Raw genomic sequence first — 19,690 nt, forward strand, 5'->3', positions numbered from 1 at the left:
TGGTAAATAAAAAAGTTATAATATTTTGGTAAATAAAAAGTTATAATATTTTGGTAAATTTTATTTTTTATATTATTTTGTAAAAATCCGACCAAAGTTCATTTATAAATTTGACATTTATCTAAATTGTTTAAATTGATATTACGTTATATGTACATTAATTAACGTAAAATTTTCTTATTAATAAGTTTGACAGAGTTAACTATCAAAACTGTATTTACAAATTGCTATATAATTTGAAAAGTCGAGTGATTGATTTTAAGAGACCATCTTGATTAATGTCTAATTCATAGTATAGAAAATCTCACTTAAATTAAGAAAAGAATATTGAATGAAGCCATTCAGATTTTATTTTATTTTTCGTATTAATAGAGTGATTTTGTTTTGTTCTTAATTTTAGTAACATTAATAATATTTATTAATAAGAAAAAATTTAACAATACAAATCATAATCGATGAGGAAAAATAGATCTGAAATGATAATTGGTTAAGGATAAATAATAAATTTATAAATTAACTTTAGTTAAACGTATAATTTAATTTATATGTATAATTATATGAAATCAAAATTATACATTAACAGATAATTTTAATATTTATCCCTAATTAATAACTAATTATGAATTATGCACATGAAAGCTGGCTTATAGGTATAATTAATAATTATAACAAATTAAAATTTATGTATGAATGCACTAAAATTGAGCGGTAAATTTGATATTTATCTCTATGGGTAAACTACCAAAATAGTCACTTTTGTTTGCCTTAGGTTACATTTTAGTCACTTATGTTTGAAATGTTACGTTTTAGTCACTCACGTTAACGTGTTGTAACATTTTAGTCACTGAGTAGTTAATTGTCGACAATGGTGTAACGGTAAGTTGATGTGGCACGTTAAATCATCATTTCAAATGAAATTTTTAGGTTAAATTCTACAATTGGTCCCTATATTTTTTCATTTTCAACAATTTAAAAAATTTCTTTTATGTTCTTCTAACTTTTTTTTTTCCATTCTCTTATACTTCTCCCTCTATTTTCCTCCCTTCTTCATTTCTTTTAACATAGTTTTTCTATGCTTTCCAGTTGTAACTAGTCCACAAGCTCGCCTTACTCGAAAAAATTAAATTGTTCAAAAAAATAAAACATAAAATAACTATGTTGAAAGAAATGGAGAAGGGAAGAAAACAAAGGGAGAAAATAAGAGAATGGAAAAGAAAGAAAGTTAAAAAAAAATAAAAGAAAAAATTAAATTGCTCCAAACGAAAAAATATGGGGACCGATTGTATAAATTAACTTAGAATTTTTGTTTGAAATGATGATTTAACGTGTCACATCAGTTTACTGTTACACCGTTAACAGAAACTAACGGCTCAGTGACTAAAATGTTACAACGTGATAACATAAGTGACTAAAACATAACATTTCAAACATAAGTGACTAAAATGTAACCTGTGCCAAACAAAAGTGACTATTTTAGTAGTTTACCCTTATCTCTATTATAATATAATCAAATGGAAAGAATGGTATGGTCGCTGACTCAGATCATAGCAGAAGGAAGGTAAGTGAGAGTGAGAGCATCCAAAATCAAATCCACGGAGAAGAAACAATGAGACCAAACATAGTCTTATTTGGAGATTCAATTACGCAAGAATCCTTCAGATCAGGCGGCTGGGGTGCTTCTCTCGCTGATACCTACTCTCGCAAGGTTCTTTTTTCATATTTTTTTTCAAGTATCACCCCTTTTCCCTCCTTTTACTCTTCTCCTCTCTATATGTTCTGATTTGCAGGCTGATGTTGTACTTCGTGGCTATGGCGGATACAACACCAGATGGGCTTTATTTTTGTTGCATCATCTCTTCCCTCTTGTAAAGCTCTTCTTCACTTTTTCTGTGAATATGCAAATGGCGTTGTTGATCTGTTAAACTTTAGAATTTTAGATTGTGCTTTTGAACTTTGTTTGATCTCTATAGTAAATGAGAAAATTTTACTGCTAGGCTATGGTTTTAGGTCATTATGTTCATAGATCGAAGACAGATTAGACGGTATGCTCAGCTCAATGCTGTGTATTTAGGGATCAAACGGTTCAGTTTGTAACATATTCCTTGTAGTCTCCCACTTCAGAAGAATGTTTCTACTGTATTGTTGTGGTTGGTTGATCTCGTTTTGCTTCCTTGTTCGAGATACAATCATTTCGTTAATGATAGTTAACCAACATTTGAATATCTTCTTTTGCTTGCTTTGTTTTATCCTGGGAAACTCTACTGTTATATTTTGTTTCTCGTGGCCTTCCCTCATCGTTTTTACACAGGATATTATATGCTGATCCCAGATTTATCTTTCTTGTCTCAGGGCTCAACTAAACCTCCAGTTGCTACCACGATTTTCCTTGGGGCTAATGATGCAGCTCTCGCAGGGAGAACCAGTGAAAGGCAGCACGTCCCTGTCGAAGAGTACAAGGAGAACCTTAGAAAAATCGTACGCCATTTGAAGGTTAATTTTTTCATCTCTTCACTATAATTTTTAAGCAACCAGCTTAGCAGGGCAGTCCACAATAGTCGTGTATTTCTTATAGCTTCAATTATTGCATAGGTTTTAGTAACGGACATCCCAAATCTAGAATCCATTCTGCATTATTTTAACAAACATGCTTTCCATTCTGAGAATAAAACAGAAAATAAAGGAAGCTGCTAGTTAATCTGCATGGATAGTGATGATCTGTAGCAATGTTGTTGAGGCGTGAGCCTAGGCACTGCACTTTAGTGCCAAAACACAAAAGCTGCTTAGACCTTTTTGGGTGAGGCACATTGATTAGGTGCATGGTTATTGCAGCCAAGCATCTCCCTGTTTGGGTTGGGCTTGGCCAATTTTTACCAATCTTGAACATGTGAAAAGCTTTATTGGAGTTCCAAAGTTATATTTAAACTTAGTTAGTTTAATTTAACTGAGCTTTCAAACCAAGCTCAAGCTGCTAACAAGTTTGTAGAAAACCACAACAAAAATGGCATTGAGCTCACAAATGGTAGAGCTGTAGTCAATGAAAGCACAAGTGGTAGAGCCACAGTGAGCAGACAATATTTAGGCTCACTTTTTGTGAATCCAGCATGTAGGTTCCTGTTCCTGGGTATTTTCATCATCTTCGTATTCTGATGGGAAAAGGTATTGAAATCTACCTCCTTTTCTTGTGTATGTACTTTTCACTTTATCATCATTGTCTCTCCACAGGAATGCTCTCCCACCATGCTTATCGTGCTTATAACTCCACCACCTATAGATGAAGAAGGGCGCATGGAATACGCACGGTACAGGACATTATTTTCCTTCACACATCTTTACACATAACTATAGGACTTTACCATCTTTTTTAATCTTTTTTGAGATTATGAAGGATCCTTTATGCATCTTTACACATTAACTACAATGCTGTTATCATCCCTTGCATCATCCCTACTTCTTTCTTTTACTTTGGTTGTCATGAACCTATCTTGCATGTACTATTATTTGTCTTGTACTAGATTCTTGAACACTGCTTTTAACTTTCAAAGCTGTACATCTGAGAATGAAACGTTGGGTATCCTTTGCCGTTGACAATCCAGTCATACCACATCTACCAAAATGCTCTTTTTTGCTTACCCAAGTCTCATTACATTACCGTTATGACATTGGCAGTATCACTGGCAACATGAAACTTAATTACATCACCATTGTTAGTTTCCAACAGGCAAGCATGTTAGCTTCTCCGATAACACTTGCATCAATTTTCTGCCATTTCCTCGACTAGGTGCTACCAAAAGTTTACAGCTTTGCAAAAACTTTGAAAGAGGAAAGGGAGAACGGAGAACCCAAATAATGTTATATCCCTTCAGTTTTAAACATTCATGTGCCCTGAATATTCAGGAAGACAGACAAAATTGTGATAAGGACTTCTGTTATGATTATGAAACTGTTACTCCTAATTCTTAGTTCATCATAGCTCAGAAATAATTTTTAATTTGGTTTGACAGAGAAACTTATGGTGAGAAAGCAATGACATTGCCAGAACGAACAAATGAAACTACAGGAGTATATGCAAAGGGGTGCATTGAACTAGCCGGAGAACTGGGTGTCCGATCCATCAATCTTTGGTCCAAGATGCAGGAAACAGATGGTTGGCAGAAAAAATATCTAAGGTTTGTGCTATTCTAATCTTCTACATTTTAGAATCTTGCTACTATTCCATATCTAAAAATAAGATCCTTAGTGAAAGAAGAACTGCATACACAAATAATGGTTCACTAAATCTAAGTAGTTTCTTTTTTAGTTTCAACTTGACAAAACTGAATAAATTGTTGGGGTATTAAGCACACCAAACCCTCGAGAAAAATGTTGCCTGTTACATTAACCACGAAACAAATGCATTTTGATATGTATTTCAGAGATGGGTTGCATTTGACAGCAGAAGGCAATGCAGTAGTGTTCGAGGAAGTTGTGAAGGTTTTCAAGGAAGCATGGCTTGACGCCTCCGAAATGCCATATGATTTTCCTCACCACTCCGAAATTGATGGGAAGAACCCAGAGAAGGCTTTTCAGCAGAAATGCTTGTAGTTTCCTTCACTTTTTTTGCTTCATTTATTAAAACCACATTATTCTAAGGGTTTTACATATGTTCATGAAAAATAATTACAAATGTTACATTATTTTTGAAATCCAAGTCTTCAATATTTGTATTATGACTTGAAAACCAGTTGTTAGAATGTTAGTGCCTTCAAAGCTAACACATCTAAGCTTTTTTCTTTCCTTTCTGTCATATGGTATTTAAACTTGTTCTTAGTTAATAGGAATGACAATAATGTAAATTAAAGCAGGTAATGTAAGAGTTTAAGACGAATGGGATGCGTTAGTATTGAGTCCGAGTCTATGTCTGACCGTCATTAAGTATTTAATACAGCTATTAATTGCATCTATTTTTTGTAATGAGAATTAACAAAATGGCCTTAATTGCGTTTTTTGATATTTTCAACTCCTAAATTAAATTCTAGTTCATGTTCTTTTGCTATACCTCGTCCAACAAAAAAAAGTTCCACCTTTTACAGGCTTTCTACATGTTTTTGAGAAATTATTACAACATGCAAGATTGGTTAAGAAATGAAAAGTGAAATTTGTAAATATATTTCTTTATTTCCACCTTCTTTCATCAGTTTACAAATAGGATCCAAACTGGGGATTGTTCATCTACAAGTGTCTAGAGCAAATTTACCACCAACATATGGGAACCATCTTTACTGCAAAGAAAGAAAATGTAAAAAGGTTACAAAAGAATATATTAAAAGGTCATTAATTGTTTTAGTATTAATTCAAGTCTCCCAACACTTTGCGTTACTGTTTACCTGATTTTTCCCTTTCAATGTAGTCTTTTTTGTAATAAAATTTTCATATTAGGGGCCAAAGGATATGAACCAGCCAGCCAATCAGCAACTGCCATGTACCCAATTGGAGCATATAGGGTATATAGTAAACAAGGGCACTGTAATATAATGTGAAAGCAAATGTTGACCGTGGGATTAAGCCTTAACCAACGGCCAAGATCAAAGAACATAGTTAATGCCCTCCCTTATTTCTCACCTTATTAAGGAACTCAAAGCTGACAAGACATGGCCAAAAGGTACTTTACTTTGGTCCTGGTTTTGATTGCATCATCAATGGAGTTTGATCCAAAGCTTAGAGAAAACATGTCCCCTCAACACCAGCATCATCCTATGATGTTGTCTGAAAACAACATACTAAAACCACTCCAAACCACCACTCCATTATCATCATCATCATCAAAGGATTATTATTTACAAGACTTCCACCACCTTGATGATGATGATGATGATCAGATCCAAGTCAATGTATCAACGTCGTCTTGGAACCCTGTTTTCGGTGTCAATGCTGCTTGTTATGATCCTTTCGATGCCTTCCCTTACGGTTGTTCCACCAACCGCGTTGATTTTTACGAGTGTAAGCCTTTTGCAGCAGATCATAACACTGGTAATTTAGGACATGGACATGTTATGGGCAACTTCCAGAGTAGCGTGGGGCTGTTGAACCTTAGGAGCACAACATCTAATGATGTTATTATGATGGGGTCGGATGTTGGTTACCTGCCCTCCTTTGAATTTCCAAACCTTGGCGATGAAGTGCCGTGTGTGACTGCTGAAAATGGTTATAGGCTATTGGTTGATTCAACCAGCTCTAGAATTAGGACAAACTGGAAAGGTCGTAAGAAGACAAATGGAGTGAAGGGACAATGGACAATGGAAGAAGACAGGTAATAAATGGGACATTTAATTAATATGTATTAGAATTGAATTGCTTTTTAATGTATGTTTTGTTGGTATTGTTCTGCAAACAGGATGTTGATTCAGTTAGTAGAACAATATGGAGTGAGAAAATGGTCTCATATTGCACAAATGTTGCCTGGAAGAATAGGGAAGCAATGCAGAGAGAGATGGCACAACCATTTAAGGCCTGACATCAAGGTTCATTCACACCACTTACTTATATTTCTTATTATTATACATGCATGTATGTATGTGAGATGAGATTGTTAATTGCAGAAGGACACATGGAGTGAAGAGGAAGACAAGGTCCTAATACAGGCACACAGAGAGATAGGAAACAAATGGGCAGAAATTGCAAAGAGGTTGCCAGGAAGAACAGAAAACTCCATCAAAAACCACTGGAATGCAACCAAAAGAAGGCAATTTTCAAAGAGAAAATGTCGGTCGAAGTACCCAAGGGGTTCCATCTTGCAAGAATACATCAAGAGCTTGAACTTAGATTCCACCGCCGCCGCCGCCGCGAGATCACATGAAAAAGCTTCAGATGGTGCCGCTGTAAAGGCGGCGGATAATAAAAGTTCAAGCATTAAGCAGCCTCAAGGTTTAGATATCGGGCCTAGCACTGATCGTTTAGTGCCAGAATATGAATGTGATGAGGTTCATGAATTTTCATTCGATGAGAAACTGCTTCAAGAGAGCTGCAGCATTGAGTTGCTGCTTGATCAAATACCCAGTACTGCTGCCATGGCTGATGAAAAAAGCTTTCAAATGGGAGATATGGGAGCAGTCAAGAAGGAGATGGATTTGGTGGAGATGATCTCTGCTCACCCTAATATCTAATTACGCCTCTTAAAAACTTGGAATTATTCAAAGTGGAGGGTTTTGATTATGTTTTTTGGTTATATACGGCTTACTTAGAGATGTGAAGGTACGTGGTATCGTGAAGAAATATATGCCATGCAAATTTTCAGAAAAATAGATTAAATAATAATAATTAATTATATATAGTAATTATCTATGAATAAAGGGACTTCTTTTTAAATTTGTTGGAAATGTTGTATGAGTGTAACAATGTAGATTGCATACTCACCACCGTTGGAATATGCTTATGGAAGCATAAAAATTTAGGCTTTCGAAGAGTTTTTTAAATTTCTTACTATCAACTTTTAATGCAAGAAATAAAGTGCGGTTCAATAAATGTTAATTAACTTTATTCTTCTCTGAAGGATTTGTCGATTTAATGGCAAGATTATTGTAAATATTATTTAAGTGGTAGGATGCATGAGTCATCTTGTTATAATATATTTGTTTTTATATTATCCTTAAAAAAAATCCGAGGTGTAGAAATAATCAAAGTTAAGATTTATCATTTATGTCTCTGGAAGAACCGGAATTGGAGCATTGTTGCTTCAGGCGTTGGTTTTGTCGTTCAGTGGCAGCCGCCAGAGGAGGGTTGGCTTAAAATTAATACTGATGGGCGTGCGGTGGTAGCTGTCAACGTTCTTCGGTTGGAGATGTGTGCCGGGGTCCTACTGGGGACTGGTATTTTGGTTTTGCAATGACTATAGGGGCATCCTCGGCTTTTCGGACGGAGGCGAGGGCTCTATATGAAGGTCTCTGACTCGCTTGGGAGCGCGGCTATCGTCATGTCGAGCTGGAGAGCGATAACGGGAATCCATTACTGCTGACTGTGCTGCGGATAGTAACCTTATGGAGTTGCGGCTTGTATCTCAACTACTCCGTCGGTTAGGTTGCGTCATGTCCGTCGTACTGCTAACCGTGCTGCCGATCATATGGCTAAACTTGCAGGTGCTGTTGGCCAAATGCGGGTGTTTTGTTCAGCCGCCTGGTTCGATCTTGAATATTCTTGAGCAGGATCTTGAATATACAAAAACACATATTATAGGGGTAATGGACGACGACGTTGGGGTTGTTGATGGAATTTTGCCATCAAATATTATAACATCTCAAATTACAAATCAACATGTTATATTTTAAATTTTATGTTATCAATCTGAATATTGTTGCATTTGAAGTAGTAAGTAATAAATTCATTTTTTTTTTCAATAGTATCATGCATCACCATATAATTTATAATTTCATATCATAAATGCTATGAATATATATACGGTCAATAAGCATATAGCATATTACAGATGGCTATAGTTGGTGGCAATTACTTTCGAGTGGAGAAGTATGATCACATTTTAGAAAGTTGCATGATTTTGAATATTTAATTAAAAGTTATGTAAATATATAATTGCATACAACCACAACAAAACATTCAAAAATAATTTAAAGCATACAAATTACAATATTTATATTTATATTCATATACTCTTTTCAGATATTACAATTGTGTCTTTAAATTCTTACCATTCGATAAATTTTAATAAAATATGAATTAATTAAACAATCCATTAATCTTATTTAATTTCAAATTTTAATAAATTAAATATACTTTTAGTATAAACCAGCTTATGTAAATGATAAAGGCGCTTTACTTCAAAATCAATTGACAATCTGAATTATATTTTTTTTTTAAAAGAGAAGATATAAAATTATCCAAAGATGAAAACGGAATAAAATGGAGAAATAATACCCAAAATTAAGTTCTCTGCCTAAAATCAGTAGCGTAAAACATATGTAATAACTGGAATTTATCAGCAAAGCAAACAAATTAGGCTGCCTTTGCCTTCGGCTTAATTCGCTTCACCCTAGAATACAGGAAAACTCCAGCGAGAGCAATTCCAGTGCCTGCCAAAAATCATCACCAACAATAAGATCAATAAAATAAAACGCGACAATTTTAGATAGCAGATTATTAGAAAGCAAATTTACCAAGAGAATTGATCAGTGAGACAGGTGTCTTGAAGAAAATAACAGAGCTGACAATAACAACCACCCGCTTTACACAGTTGCCCACTGAATGAGTAACAGGGGACACCCTTTGCAGTATCATATATGAAACCTGCTCATTTCATAGTTTTGGATCAATCTCTTTTAAGCCAAAGATTAAATATGATCAAACAGAAATTAAATTCCAAAAATCGAATCAGATAGATCAAAAGAGTTCAATGAGAATATCAATACTATGCAAAAGGTTTATCACAGTTGGGCATAAAATTTCAAATATGTGTATTGGACAGTGAAACTTTGTTAGAATTTTCAATAAAAATGCCCTTTGTGTAATTCATTCTCAACACTTGCATCACCATGCTGTGAGTTTGTGTATTGATTCTTAAGGAAGACGAGAAAAACCATTAACGTCGAAAATTCTCACCTGCTGATAGGCATGGAAGGAAAGAGCAGCAAGCAGAGATCTTACAACAACTTCTTTAACATTCAAACCCTATTAGAGAAGATAGAATCGTTAGCCCATTGCAAGGAAATTAAGATAATGCAGCTATCAAAATTACTCACAGCAGATTGCATGTAGGCAGGGGTAAACTTTATGCCTTCCACAAAGATAGCCACAGGAGCTAGCAAGATAAAGGACATAATTGTTATTATTGAGAAGAGGGTAATGTTGTCCAGCGATTCCTGTCACATGATAATTGCTCGTTATGCGCTGATGTGAAAGTCAACTCTAAAATTAGATTATCAATGCAGAAAGACCACTTCGTAGTTAATCAACAAAGGAGACAGACTTTCCGCTCCAATAAATTTTAGCACCATAGTGATAAAGAAAATAGAGATCAAAAAGTAATATTACCTCTTTCTTAACCATGAGTTTTTTGCTAAGAACATTACGGGACTGGTTTGCCAAATTGGAAGCCATTGCACTCCAAAATCCAGGCCTTTAATGTAACAAAAGAAAGGGTTATATTACAATGATACAAAGTAGCCAATTGAAGTACTTTCAAGATATCTATAACAAATTCAGAAATGGATTGCAAGTGAAATAAAACCTTCTGCAATTAAATAGAGATAGTACATGCTGGCATGCACAATTCTTACCAATTGAAAGATGCCTCAGTAACAGATGCAAGTACAACCCCTCCAACAATTGGTAGAAGTGAACCAACTACCCAAAGAGTTGGCAGCTGTAAAAGCGAAATTTAACACCCGAATAAAGGCAACTCAAAAAGGAAATTATAGATAAACTATAATTATGAAAATGTGAATGAAAAAAATGATAAAAAAAATAACTAAACAAGAAAAGAAAATCACCTCTCCTAAAAACATTGCAGAAAGCACAACTGAGAAGAATGGCTCCATAGCTTTAATGGTGTGAGTGAAAGAAACAGCCACTTTTCCTAGACTCATATTCGTAAAGAGGTTGCCCAAGATATGCACCAAAGCAAGAGGCACAATTGCTACTAGCTGTGAATAAACAAATCAAAAAGTAGTATCAATCCACAAAAGGGACCAACAATTCCAAGAGAATCATTATTTGCACCAAATTTTTTTCTTAATACCTGTTCACCACTAACTTTCGGCTTCTTATACAAGTTAAACGTCCACATTAGGGAAACAATTATCGTCCCAACAGCGAACTGAACTGCACTGATAGTTACAGGGTAATGGAAGACCTTAAGAACCTGTGAACAAAGAAACAGAATTCAATAACAGTTCATTTCTCTTAAATTATAATCTAAGATTCAATCGCACCGTAATTCTTTAAAAAGGAACAAATAACTAGCATGCAACACTAGTTTCTAACATTATTAAGATAAATTAAAGTCATATATTTTCCTCCAAAACAATTTAAACTATTTAATTCGTTAATTCTTCAAGATATTATTTGCTCTTTGCATCCGATTACACTTTTTCTTCTTATTGATTTTGAACGCAAGATCCACACCGAAAACGAACCATTTTGATATATTTCGCATGAACCGTTAAGTTTCAGTTCAATTTACTTTTCTGGTAAAAGACTAGTTAACACTTCAATTTCCTTTAAAGCTTTATTTAAAAACAAATAAAGTCACTGAAATATTGTCATGTTAGCTGATTTCAAAACGAATTCTGCTAAAATAACAAAGAAAAGTAAAATAAGATGGTAAATCTTAAGATCTTGTTAAAAACAAAAATGAAAAGAAGGAAAATGAAACCTGTTTGTTGTAGATATTGAAGTAGATATTGAAGAGGTACCACAAACCAAACAACAGTCCAAGCTCCAAGGTCTTGACCAGGCTCCCTGACTTCTCGCCTTCACCTGCACTCTCCGCCGCCGTGGCTCTAACTTCAAAGCGATCCGGTTTTGAATCGGAAGGAACTAAGTTCCAGGCCCTAAGCGGCAAGGACGAGGAGGAAGAGAGCCGCCACGATCTATTAGGCAAAGAAACGGAATGTTCATGCCGTTCAGGAGCGGCAAAAGAAGATGAAACGCGAATAGGTTGAGATCCAGCGCGGGAACCGAATTTTCGCGGCTTCAGAGATGGAATCGAACAGGGAGAAGACAAAGAATACGCTGCGCTTTGCATTGTTTATTTGATTTGACAAAAGATCTGAATCGGAGACTTACAGAAGCAAAAAGAAGAGATAGAAAGGATCTAGAAAGGAAATGAGAAAGTGCTTTGAAGAATCCGCCGAGAAAATTAAAAAGAGAGAAAAGTGTGTGGACTGTGGAGTAGGTGGGAACAGTGGGTGCTACTGCTAAAGGAAAGTTCCTCAGCCCTCGCAAACGCAGTCTTTCATATTTATTACTAATTAGTATTTTGTATATATAAAAAGGGATAAATTTAATTTTCACCCTTGAACTTGACAACATTTTGGTTTCTAAACTTGAAAAATATAAAAATTTAATGATATGACACTTTGAAATTGTATCACAACATAACTTGAAAATTTATATAAATTTTTAGGTGATAATGTGATAAAATGTTAAAAGGTCGTCATATTAAGTGTTTTACTGACTAAATCGATGTTAGACCACCTATTCCCGATTCAACTAGTTCATTCAATTCGACCACCAAACCAATAATAATTAAAATTTTATAAAATGTAAAATATTTTAAAAAAAATATAGACAATATTATTGAACAAGATCAACCAGTTAAATTGACTATTTTTGTCTCAAATTTCAAATTTTACCAATTTCAATCAATTTCTTAGTCAATCGATTCAATCCTTTATTCGAAACACTATATCGATCAATTCTTGCTCTGTCCAATCCACTCTTGTTCCAATAACACTAATCATATAATCAAATATTGACAATATCCAAGTTCAAGTAGGTGTGAGGTTTGATCGAATCAAGTAAAAAAAATTCAATTTAGTCAAGTTAAAGAGTCTTATTTTACTATCTAACTTAATTTAAAATTTTTCAAATAGAATAATTTTAAATTGAGTCAAGTGAAATTGTTCAAATCAAATTAAGAAAAAATTAAACATGTCAAAATAAAATATTGTCACAATAAAACTAAATCTATGTTAGAGATACTTTTAGTATGATAAACTTGAAATTGTAATTTACTTGTTTATGTCCTTAAATTTATTATTTTGGTTTTTTAATTTTAAATATTTTTAGAATTTTAAGTTTTTAAATATATATAATGTTTAAAAATATGAAATTTTAGATTTTTATAAATATTTTAAAATTTTGAAAATTATTTCAATTTCTAAAATTATTTTAAATTTTTTGTTGAAAGAGACTAATTTGCTCATTTTGGAAATTGACAAGGACCAAAAGGGTATTTACACTAATATGTTATTTGATTTATTTAAATTATTCGAGTTATTCAAATAGTAAAGTTCAACTAAAAATTGAATAACTTGATTTGATTCACTTAAAATTGAAAAAGAATCAAATTTTCGAGTCGAATCGAGTTTTACTCACTCTTAAATTTAAGGACTAAAATAAATCTAATGTCATATTCAGAGACCAAAGAAAATAAAAAACACAGGTACCAAAATAGACTTAAATAACAAGTTTAAAGGCAAGAAATTATATTATCCTTTATATAAAAAATCATCATATAAGGAAAAATACAAAAGCTAATGGATTTCGAGTGTCAGATGTTTTAATGTTTGGCTGAAATTTTGTTACTTTTTTGCCTAATTATAGTTCCAAATTATTTTTTCCGACATTTTCAATTTATGTTTATGATAAGTTACATAAAAATCAATTTATTAAAAATTATAAATATAGATTTTTAAATTTTAAAGAAAATTTTGCAAATATATATTTACGAAACGTAAGACAAATATATTTATTTATGAGTGAAATTTAGTATTAACAATCATATGATTTTGTTGGTATTTGTAAGTATAGCATTGTACTTTATAATTTCAAAAAGACCAACCTCTTGGAGGTACCGTTGGATCCGCTTAGGGATTATCTTACCTACTTCCTTTTGTTCATAAATTAAAGACCCACTTACTTGGTTTTTAGGTAAATATCTCCGGCTGGTGAGATCATCTTGGACTAGAAAAATATTCCCTTCCCAAAAAATTTGAGGCTCTATGTTGTCGAGCATGCTTGTTGTAATTTTATCTTAATAATTAGGATAAAGTAATATAGATCAATTGTATTTTATTTTTTCCATTCAAAAAATAAGTAAATGTATTTTTATAGGTTAAATTAAAAAGTAAATTGATATTTGAAAAAATTATTTATTTTTACTGTTAAAAACTTTTGTAATCGATAAAATAATCAAACAATTAAACGTAATGTACCATTGTACCTCATTCGATGTATAAGGTCAATTTTAAAAGTAGAAATGAATAATTTTTTATTAAAAGGATAAATTTACTCTTTGATCTAACATACAATAATTAATTTGTCTTTCTAATAATAGATGAGGCAAAATGTAATCAATTCTCACTAAAAAACCTCCACACTATTTTACCTTCGTAATTATCATGTGTAATTTTTCACTAAATTTATTTTGAGTTTAAGTTTATTATATATGGGTATCATTTGAATTTCAGTCTAATTGTGTTTTGTATTGTTTTTATTATTATAAATATTATTATATATATGATTTGTAATTGTATCTACAATTATATTTTTAAAACTATTATTTTTCTAATTAAATTTGATGTCAAGATTAATTAAACATCCATTTTGTGATAGCCCGAAATAGGGCCTAATCGGAATAGTGGTTTCGTAACCACAAATCCGAAGTGAAATAGTTTAATTTTATAAATTTTTATTAGTTACTGATTGATTGAAATATTGTGTGAAAATATGGATAGAAAATTTTAATGCTTTAGTGCTTAATTGAATTTTTAGGACTAAATTGAGAAAATGCAAAGTGTGTCTAATTAGTGATTAAATGACTTAATTGAATTATTGCATGAAATTGGAAGTGTTTATGTGGCAATTAGACCATGAATTAGTGTTATGGACACAAAAGGGTATTTCTAGAAAAATATCTAAGTAATGGGTCAAGGGCATTTTGTCCAAATTGAATAAAGACAAAATAAAGATGAAAACAAGTGTTCATCTTCTTAAAATCAGACGTTTGCTGCCAAAAAAATTCATGTCACCATAGCTAGGGTTCTTGAACTTCCTAAGCTCAATTGTAAGTGATTTCTTGCCCCGTTTTTGATTATTTTCGTATTTTTATGCTTATTGAAGCTTGAATTTCATGTTTCTACCATTTAATTTAAATGAAATTAAAGTTTAAAATTGACCCATTCATGATATAATTGTAAATTGATTAGTGATGTTAGATAATGAATGTTTGAAGTGTTAATTACAAGTTTTACTAGATGAATTTTGATGAAAATGTTGAAAAGGGCTAAATTGTGAAAGATTGTAAAGTGTGCATAAAGTTGTGATTTTGTGAAATTGAGGGCTGTTATGAGCATGAAATATGATTTAGTGAAGTTTGAAATTTAAAATTTAGTGAATTTTATTTTTACGAGCTTAGGGACAAAAGTGGAATTTTGAAAAGTTTCGGGAAAAATGTAAATTTGCCAAAATGTTGTGTATGAATTGTATTTGAATGAAATGTTGATAAAATGTATTAAATTGTGTTAATATAGATCAAGAAAGAAGAAATAGTGGAAGTGATCGGGGAAAAGAGAAAGTTATCGACTAAATTACAAAAATAGTCGTTTTGCATCCGAGGTAAGTTACGTGTAAATAATAGTTATATTTTTATAAATTGTGAATTATATTTGATATGTGAATTAATATTCAATGTGGAAGGAAAATTATTCATGAATTATTCAAGTGTTAAAGTGTTGAAAATAAAGTGTTAAGTGTAAATTCCCGATTGAACTTAGGAATAGAAGTGGATACAAGTGACATGTCACTAGAGATCAGTGTTACAGTGTTACAATGAGTCCCGAGTGCTGGGTGATTTAGCATGTGTTGCAGACACCTGACAGCTTGTGTGAGCAGGCCCGTGGACATTTCCAGTGTTATTGATCAGTGGTAGCTTCGGCTACGTTTCAGTGGTAGCTTTGGCTACATAACAGTGGTAGCTTCGGCTACATAACAGTGGTAGCTTCGGCTACATATCAGTGTTGCACTTATGTGCTAAATCTCTACGTATCTGTGTATATTCCGAGTGTTCAACGGGATTAATAATGAGTTAAAGTGAATATGAAATGAAGTGTGTATGCAGGTACATTTGAAAAGAATGAGCATAGTGATAAAGGTTAAGTGTGAAAATGTATATGCAAGTGAATTGGTAAGGTTGTGCATGTATAAGTGATTGAAATTGCTAAGAAATGTTTTGATTAGTTATATGTTAAAAGTGTTAATTATTAAATGAGTAATTATTGTTTACATGTAACTTACTAAGCTATTTATAGCTTACACCTTTCTTCTTTTCCTTTGTTATATAGTGATTTGAACTTGATCAAGTGGGGATCGTCGGGAGCTCGTATCACACTATCATAATCATCTCGGTATTATGTGCTTTTCAAAATGTTTAAACTATGGCATGTATGGAGTCTTGATCATTTTGAGCATGTTCAAATGATATAGCTAATATTAGCTATTGAAGTAGCTATTAAAGAATATGTTTTGGTGTTATGTATGTTAAATAGTAACTAATTCAAAGAAGCAGTTTTTTTGACAGCAGCAGTGACGTGAATGTTAAAATTCACCATAAATAGTAGAAATGGAATTAGAGAGTGAATTATATATGGAATTAAAGCTTATCAAGTCTATTTTTATATGAAAGAAATGGTGTAGGAAAAGGAATTCTGTATTTTGAGATATTTGAATTTTAGTGAGATAGGGTCAGAATGGTTTTTGAAGTCCCCTGCTCTGACTTTGAAAAATCATTATAAATTGTACAGAAAGAATTATGGGTCATAGTTTATATGTGTAGATTTCTTAGTGAGTCTATTTTCAAAAGAAACAAACGACAACCTTATATGAATTCTTTACAATGAGATAATTGATTTTTAGTGCCAAGAGGTCAGATCTGTCGAGCTGTGAAACAGGGGATACTTTAATGAATAAACTGTACTAATTGGCCAAGTCAAAAATTCTGAAAATTTTATGGTCAGTAGTAATATGAGTCTAGTTTCAGGGAAAATTTACGGATTTAAATTTTGATTCTCGTAGCTCGAGTTATAATTAAATTAGTGACAGTTACACAGATAGACAGTTTTGCTGTGAACAGTGAATTTAATTTTAAAAGCAAATTTTTATGCTCCGAATTGGTAAGTTAAATTGGATGACATCTCGTACTCGATTCCGGCAACGGTCTCGGGTAAGGGGTGTTACACATTTACTCATTAAAATAATAAAAAAATATTTTAAAATACATAATAACTTTTTTTACATTTCAATTTTTTTAAAAGTCATTTTAGCCTCTATTTAATTTTTCAATACTTTTAGTCATTAAACTTGTACTTTTTGTTAAATCATCTTAAAGTGAATGAGAAAGTCAACATTTTTTAACTTTACTAACGCTGTATACACATAGATTGTCATGTAAATGACATGTCAGTATTCTAATTAATTTTAAATTTAAAATAAAATATATAAACTGTTTTAAAATTTTAACATTATTAAAAGTATTAAATATATATAAATACATTTTAAAATTTTAAAAATTAACTAAAATTTTCTGTGTCATATGTATGTCATGTCAAGAAAGTTAATAAAAGTTAACATTTCCATCTATTTTGGGGTGATTTAACAAAATATAAGTTTAAAAGTTAAAAGATATGAAAATTTAAATAGAAAGCTAAAATAACATTTTTATAAAGTTGGAGGGCTAAAAGTTATTATACCCTAAACACACTTGTTAGAGATTAGATAGTATACAATTTAAATGTACTTAAATTTATTTATCCTTTTTAATCTTTATAAATAACAAGTCATATTCTTTTCAACATTTCACACATAAAATAGTGTCGATTCTGGTTTATATGAATTAAATATATTTACACAAATATGAAATTTTAATCATTTTACATTCTTTCATGATTTTTTCATAATTAATAATTCAATCGTTAATATAATTATATTTGATGGGTATGTAAATTTTCAAAATAATTTGAAGAAATAAATATTTGTAACTTTTACTTGTTTTGATTTTATTTTATATACAGTAGGTACAAAGTCCGCACAAATATATTGTTACAATTATTATTTGATAATTTAAGATATATTATAAAAAAAACATTTTATTTTGAAGAAAGAGACGGACAAAATAATTTCAGCAACAACCTTGAGGGTTTGTTGCAAAAGGATAGGTGTTATTCTCTCACTCTCTCTCTCTTTCTATATGCCCATATAGGATAGGCTAAAAGTATCATGGAAACAATTGAATTAAAAGTTAGATTGCATTCTGTTTATTCATTTAAAAATTAAATAATTCAGTCTTTACTCTTCATACGTTAAATCAAAAAGAAAATCGGTCGATGCACATCATGTATAATATATGATTATTCGATCAATTATACCATCTTTAACAAAGGGAATAGATGAAATTTTAACATAAATAACTAACTTGCTCTTTGATTTAACATGTAAAAATATATTTATTTATTTTTTGAGTAAATAGAGTAAAATATAATTTGACTCTTAATACGAGTATTCTCATAATAATTTTACCATAAAAGTAGGTAGTGAAAAAATAAATGAAATGATAATGATGATAGAAAATGTAAAGACCAAAATAAAAAGGAGTGGGTAAAACGAGAACGTAGGGTTGAGTTTTGACACATTGGGACTTTGTTTAGGTAGGAAGAACTTAGAAGTAGGAGGAAATAAAATGGACCTGGATAGTTTGTCCATAACTTAAAGGAAATAGGATCTAAAATCTTTGCTTAGATTAGAAAATAATACTTTAGATTTCTTTACCTAATTTGGAGAACCGTATATTTATTTTTTGTTATGTAAGACAATTTTAGCTGTGTGATATATTTCATTATTTTAACCTGTTTGTTTATATATTTTAGTGTTTTGATTATTTTATTCAAGTGTTACTCATACAATATGTTATTAGATCATCATGAATTCTCCTGTCTACACATTTATTGATACATCTTCACAAAAAATTCTTAAAAAAATCAATTTTTTTTTGACAATCCTTAGTAGCCCGCCATTCGACCTACCAACGGCCGGTAGTCACCCAACTATTTTATTTATCTTTCCCCTCCTTTCCTTTCCCTATTCCTTTTTCCCATTTCTTTTCTCCACTACCTTCTTGTCCCATGTGGCTGGTTGGTCGGATGGCCGACTGTGCCCCTCGTAGCCATCACTCTCTTCCCTTTTCTCTTATTCTTCTTCCTTTCTTTTCATCTCATTCTTTTTTTCTTTTTTCCCTTTCATTCTCTCTCTTCGTCACCGAGGACTACCTAGTTGTCCAATGACCACAACCCTTTGTCACTCACTTCTCATTTGTCTGATCTAGTCATTTTTTCGGTTAAAGGAGTTTTTTTTTTTCAAAATAAGAATCCCTTTCGAGTTGATGGTGGCTTAGGTTTTCTCAAGTCCATGGTAACTTATTTTCTTAAGCTCAACGAAGCTCGATTAAATCAAATCTGCAATGAATTATTTTTGCATATTTTATTTGATTTCATATGTTTCACTAAAAAAGGAGATGATCATTGTTGGGGATCGACCCGTGTAAACGAAGAAAAAGAAAAGGTAGAAAAGATTGAACACATTTTTACGTGGATAACTCATCCGAAAAGGATAAAAACTACGGGCAAATGAGGCTTTGACTTTTCATTAAATTAGTTAACAAACGAGAGTACAATATGAAGAAAATAAATCTAAATGTACTAAACGTACATTATCTAAAACCTCGAATAGAAAGGCCCAACTCTCATAGAGCAAACTCGAAAATAAAACCCTAATTCTCATGAAGTTCTCTCAAAAGGGATACAAATTTCTCTCTATAGTTATCGTGAAAACTCTCACAAAAACTCGTCTGCGACTACATTTTGTCACCTCCAAAAGAAAAATCTTGTAGTACTACATCTTAAATTGGCCTTTCAAAACAGGGATATAATGCCCA

General features: G+C 31.9%; 3 protein-coding genes across 3 annotated transcripts; 2 read left to right on the forward strand and 1 right to left on the reverse strand.

The window, feature by feature from the left end:
* The first annotated feature begins 1,535 nt into the window (after positions 1–1,535).
* LOC105765730 (GDSL esterase/lipase At5g62930) lies at positions 1,536–4,751 on the forward strand. Its single transcript, XM_012584965.2, has 6 exons — positions 1,536–1,705; positions 1,788–1,865; positions 2,350–2,490; positions 3,223–3,299; positions 4,002–4,166; positions 4,413–4,751. Exons 1-6 carry the CDS (start codon positions 1,607–1,609, stop codon positions 4,579–4,581), a joined length of 729 nt encoding a protein of 242 aa, XP_012440419.2. The 5' UTR covers positions 1,536–1,606; the 3' UTR covers positions 4,582–4,751.
* A 924-nt stretch (positions 4,752–5,675) lies between these two features.
* On the forward strand, positions 5,676–7,317 carry LOC105765728 (transcription factor MYB98). Its single transcript, XM_012584963.2, has 3 exons — positions 5,676–6,286; positions 6,371–6,497; positions 6,576–7,317. The coding sequence occupies exons 1-3, from the start codon at positions 5,676–5,678 to the stop codon at positions 7,137–7,139; spliced, it is 1,302 nt and encodes a 433-aa protein (XP_012440417.2). The 3' UTR covers positions 7,140–7,317.
* Positions 7,318–8,798: 1,481 nt separating this feature from the next.
* On the reverse strand, positions 8,799–11,920 carry LOC105765729 (triose phosphate/phosphate translocator, non-green plastid, chloroplastic). Its single transcript, XM_012584964.2, has 9 exons — positions 11,357–11,920; positions 10,721–10,843; positions 10,473–10,625; positions 10,260–10,345; positions 10,015–10,099; positions 9,723–9,842; positions 9,583–9,651; positions 9,141–9,270; positions 8,799–9,056 (listed from the first exon to the last, which is right to left on the reverse strand). The coding sequence occupies exons 1-9, from the start codon at positions 11,726–11,728 to the stop codon at positions 8,980–8,982; spliced, it is 1,215 nt and encodes a 404-aa protein (XP_012440418.1). The 5' UTR covers positions 11,729–11,920; the 3' UTR covers positions 8,799–8,979.
* Positions 11,921–19,690: the final 7,770 nt, after the last annotated feature.

The sequence above is a fragment of the Gossypium raimondii genome, chromosome 12 (assembly GCF_025698545.1).
Source record: "Gossypium raimondii isolate GPD5lz chromosome 12, ASM2569854v1, whole genome shotgun sequence".
NCBI lineage: Eukaryota > Viridiplantae > Streptophyta > Magnoliopsida > Malvales > Malvaceae > Gossypium > Gossypium raimondii.

Bases quoted from the DNA above. Each gene is read 5' to 3' on its own strand.
- LOC105765729 (XM_012584964.2), bottom strand. From the start codon at position 11,728: ATGCAAAGCGCAGCGTATTCTTTGTCTTCTCCCTGTTCGATTCCATCT. The intron at 10,626-10,720 runs GTATTAAGAAAA...GTTTATTCACAG, and splicing joins CGAAAGTTAGTGGTGAACAG to CTAGTAGCAATTGTGCCTCT. The intron at 10,346-10,472 runs GTGATTTTCTTT...TCGCTTTTACAG, and splicing joins CTGCAATGTTTTTAGGAGAG to CTGCCAACTCTTTGGGTAGT.
- LOC105765730 (XM_012584965.2), top strand. From the start codon at position 1,607: ATGAGACCAAACATAGTCTTATTTGGAGATTCAATTACGCAAGAATCC. The intron at 1,706-1,787 runs GTTCTTTTTTCA...TCTGATTTGCAG, and splicing joins CTGATACCTACTCTCGCAAG to GCTGATGTTGTACTTCGTGG. The intron at 4,167-4,412 runs GTTTGTGCTATT...TATGTATTTCAG, and splicing joins TGGCAGAAAAAATATCTAAG to AGATGGGTTGCATTTGACAG.
- LOC105765728 (XM_012584963.2), top strand. From the start codon at position 5,676: ATGGAGTTTGATCCAAAGCTTAGAGAAAACATGTCCCCTCAACACCAG. The intron at 6,287-6,370 runs GTAATAAATGGG...TTCTGCAAACAG, and splicing joins TGGACAATGGAAGAAGACAG to GATGTTGATTCAGTTAGTAG. The intron at 6,498-6,575 runs GTTCATTCACAC...TGTTAATTGCAG, and splicing joins ATTTAAGGCCTGACATCAAG to AAGGACACATGGAGTGAAGA.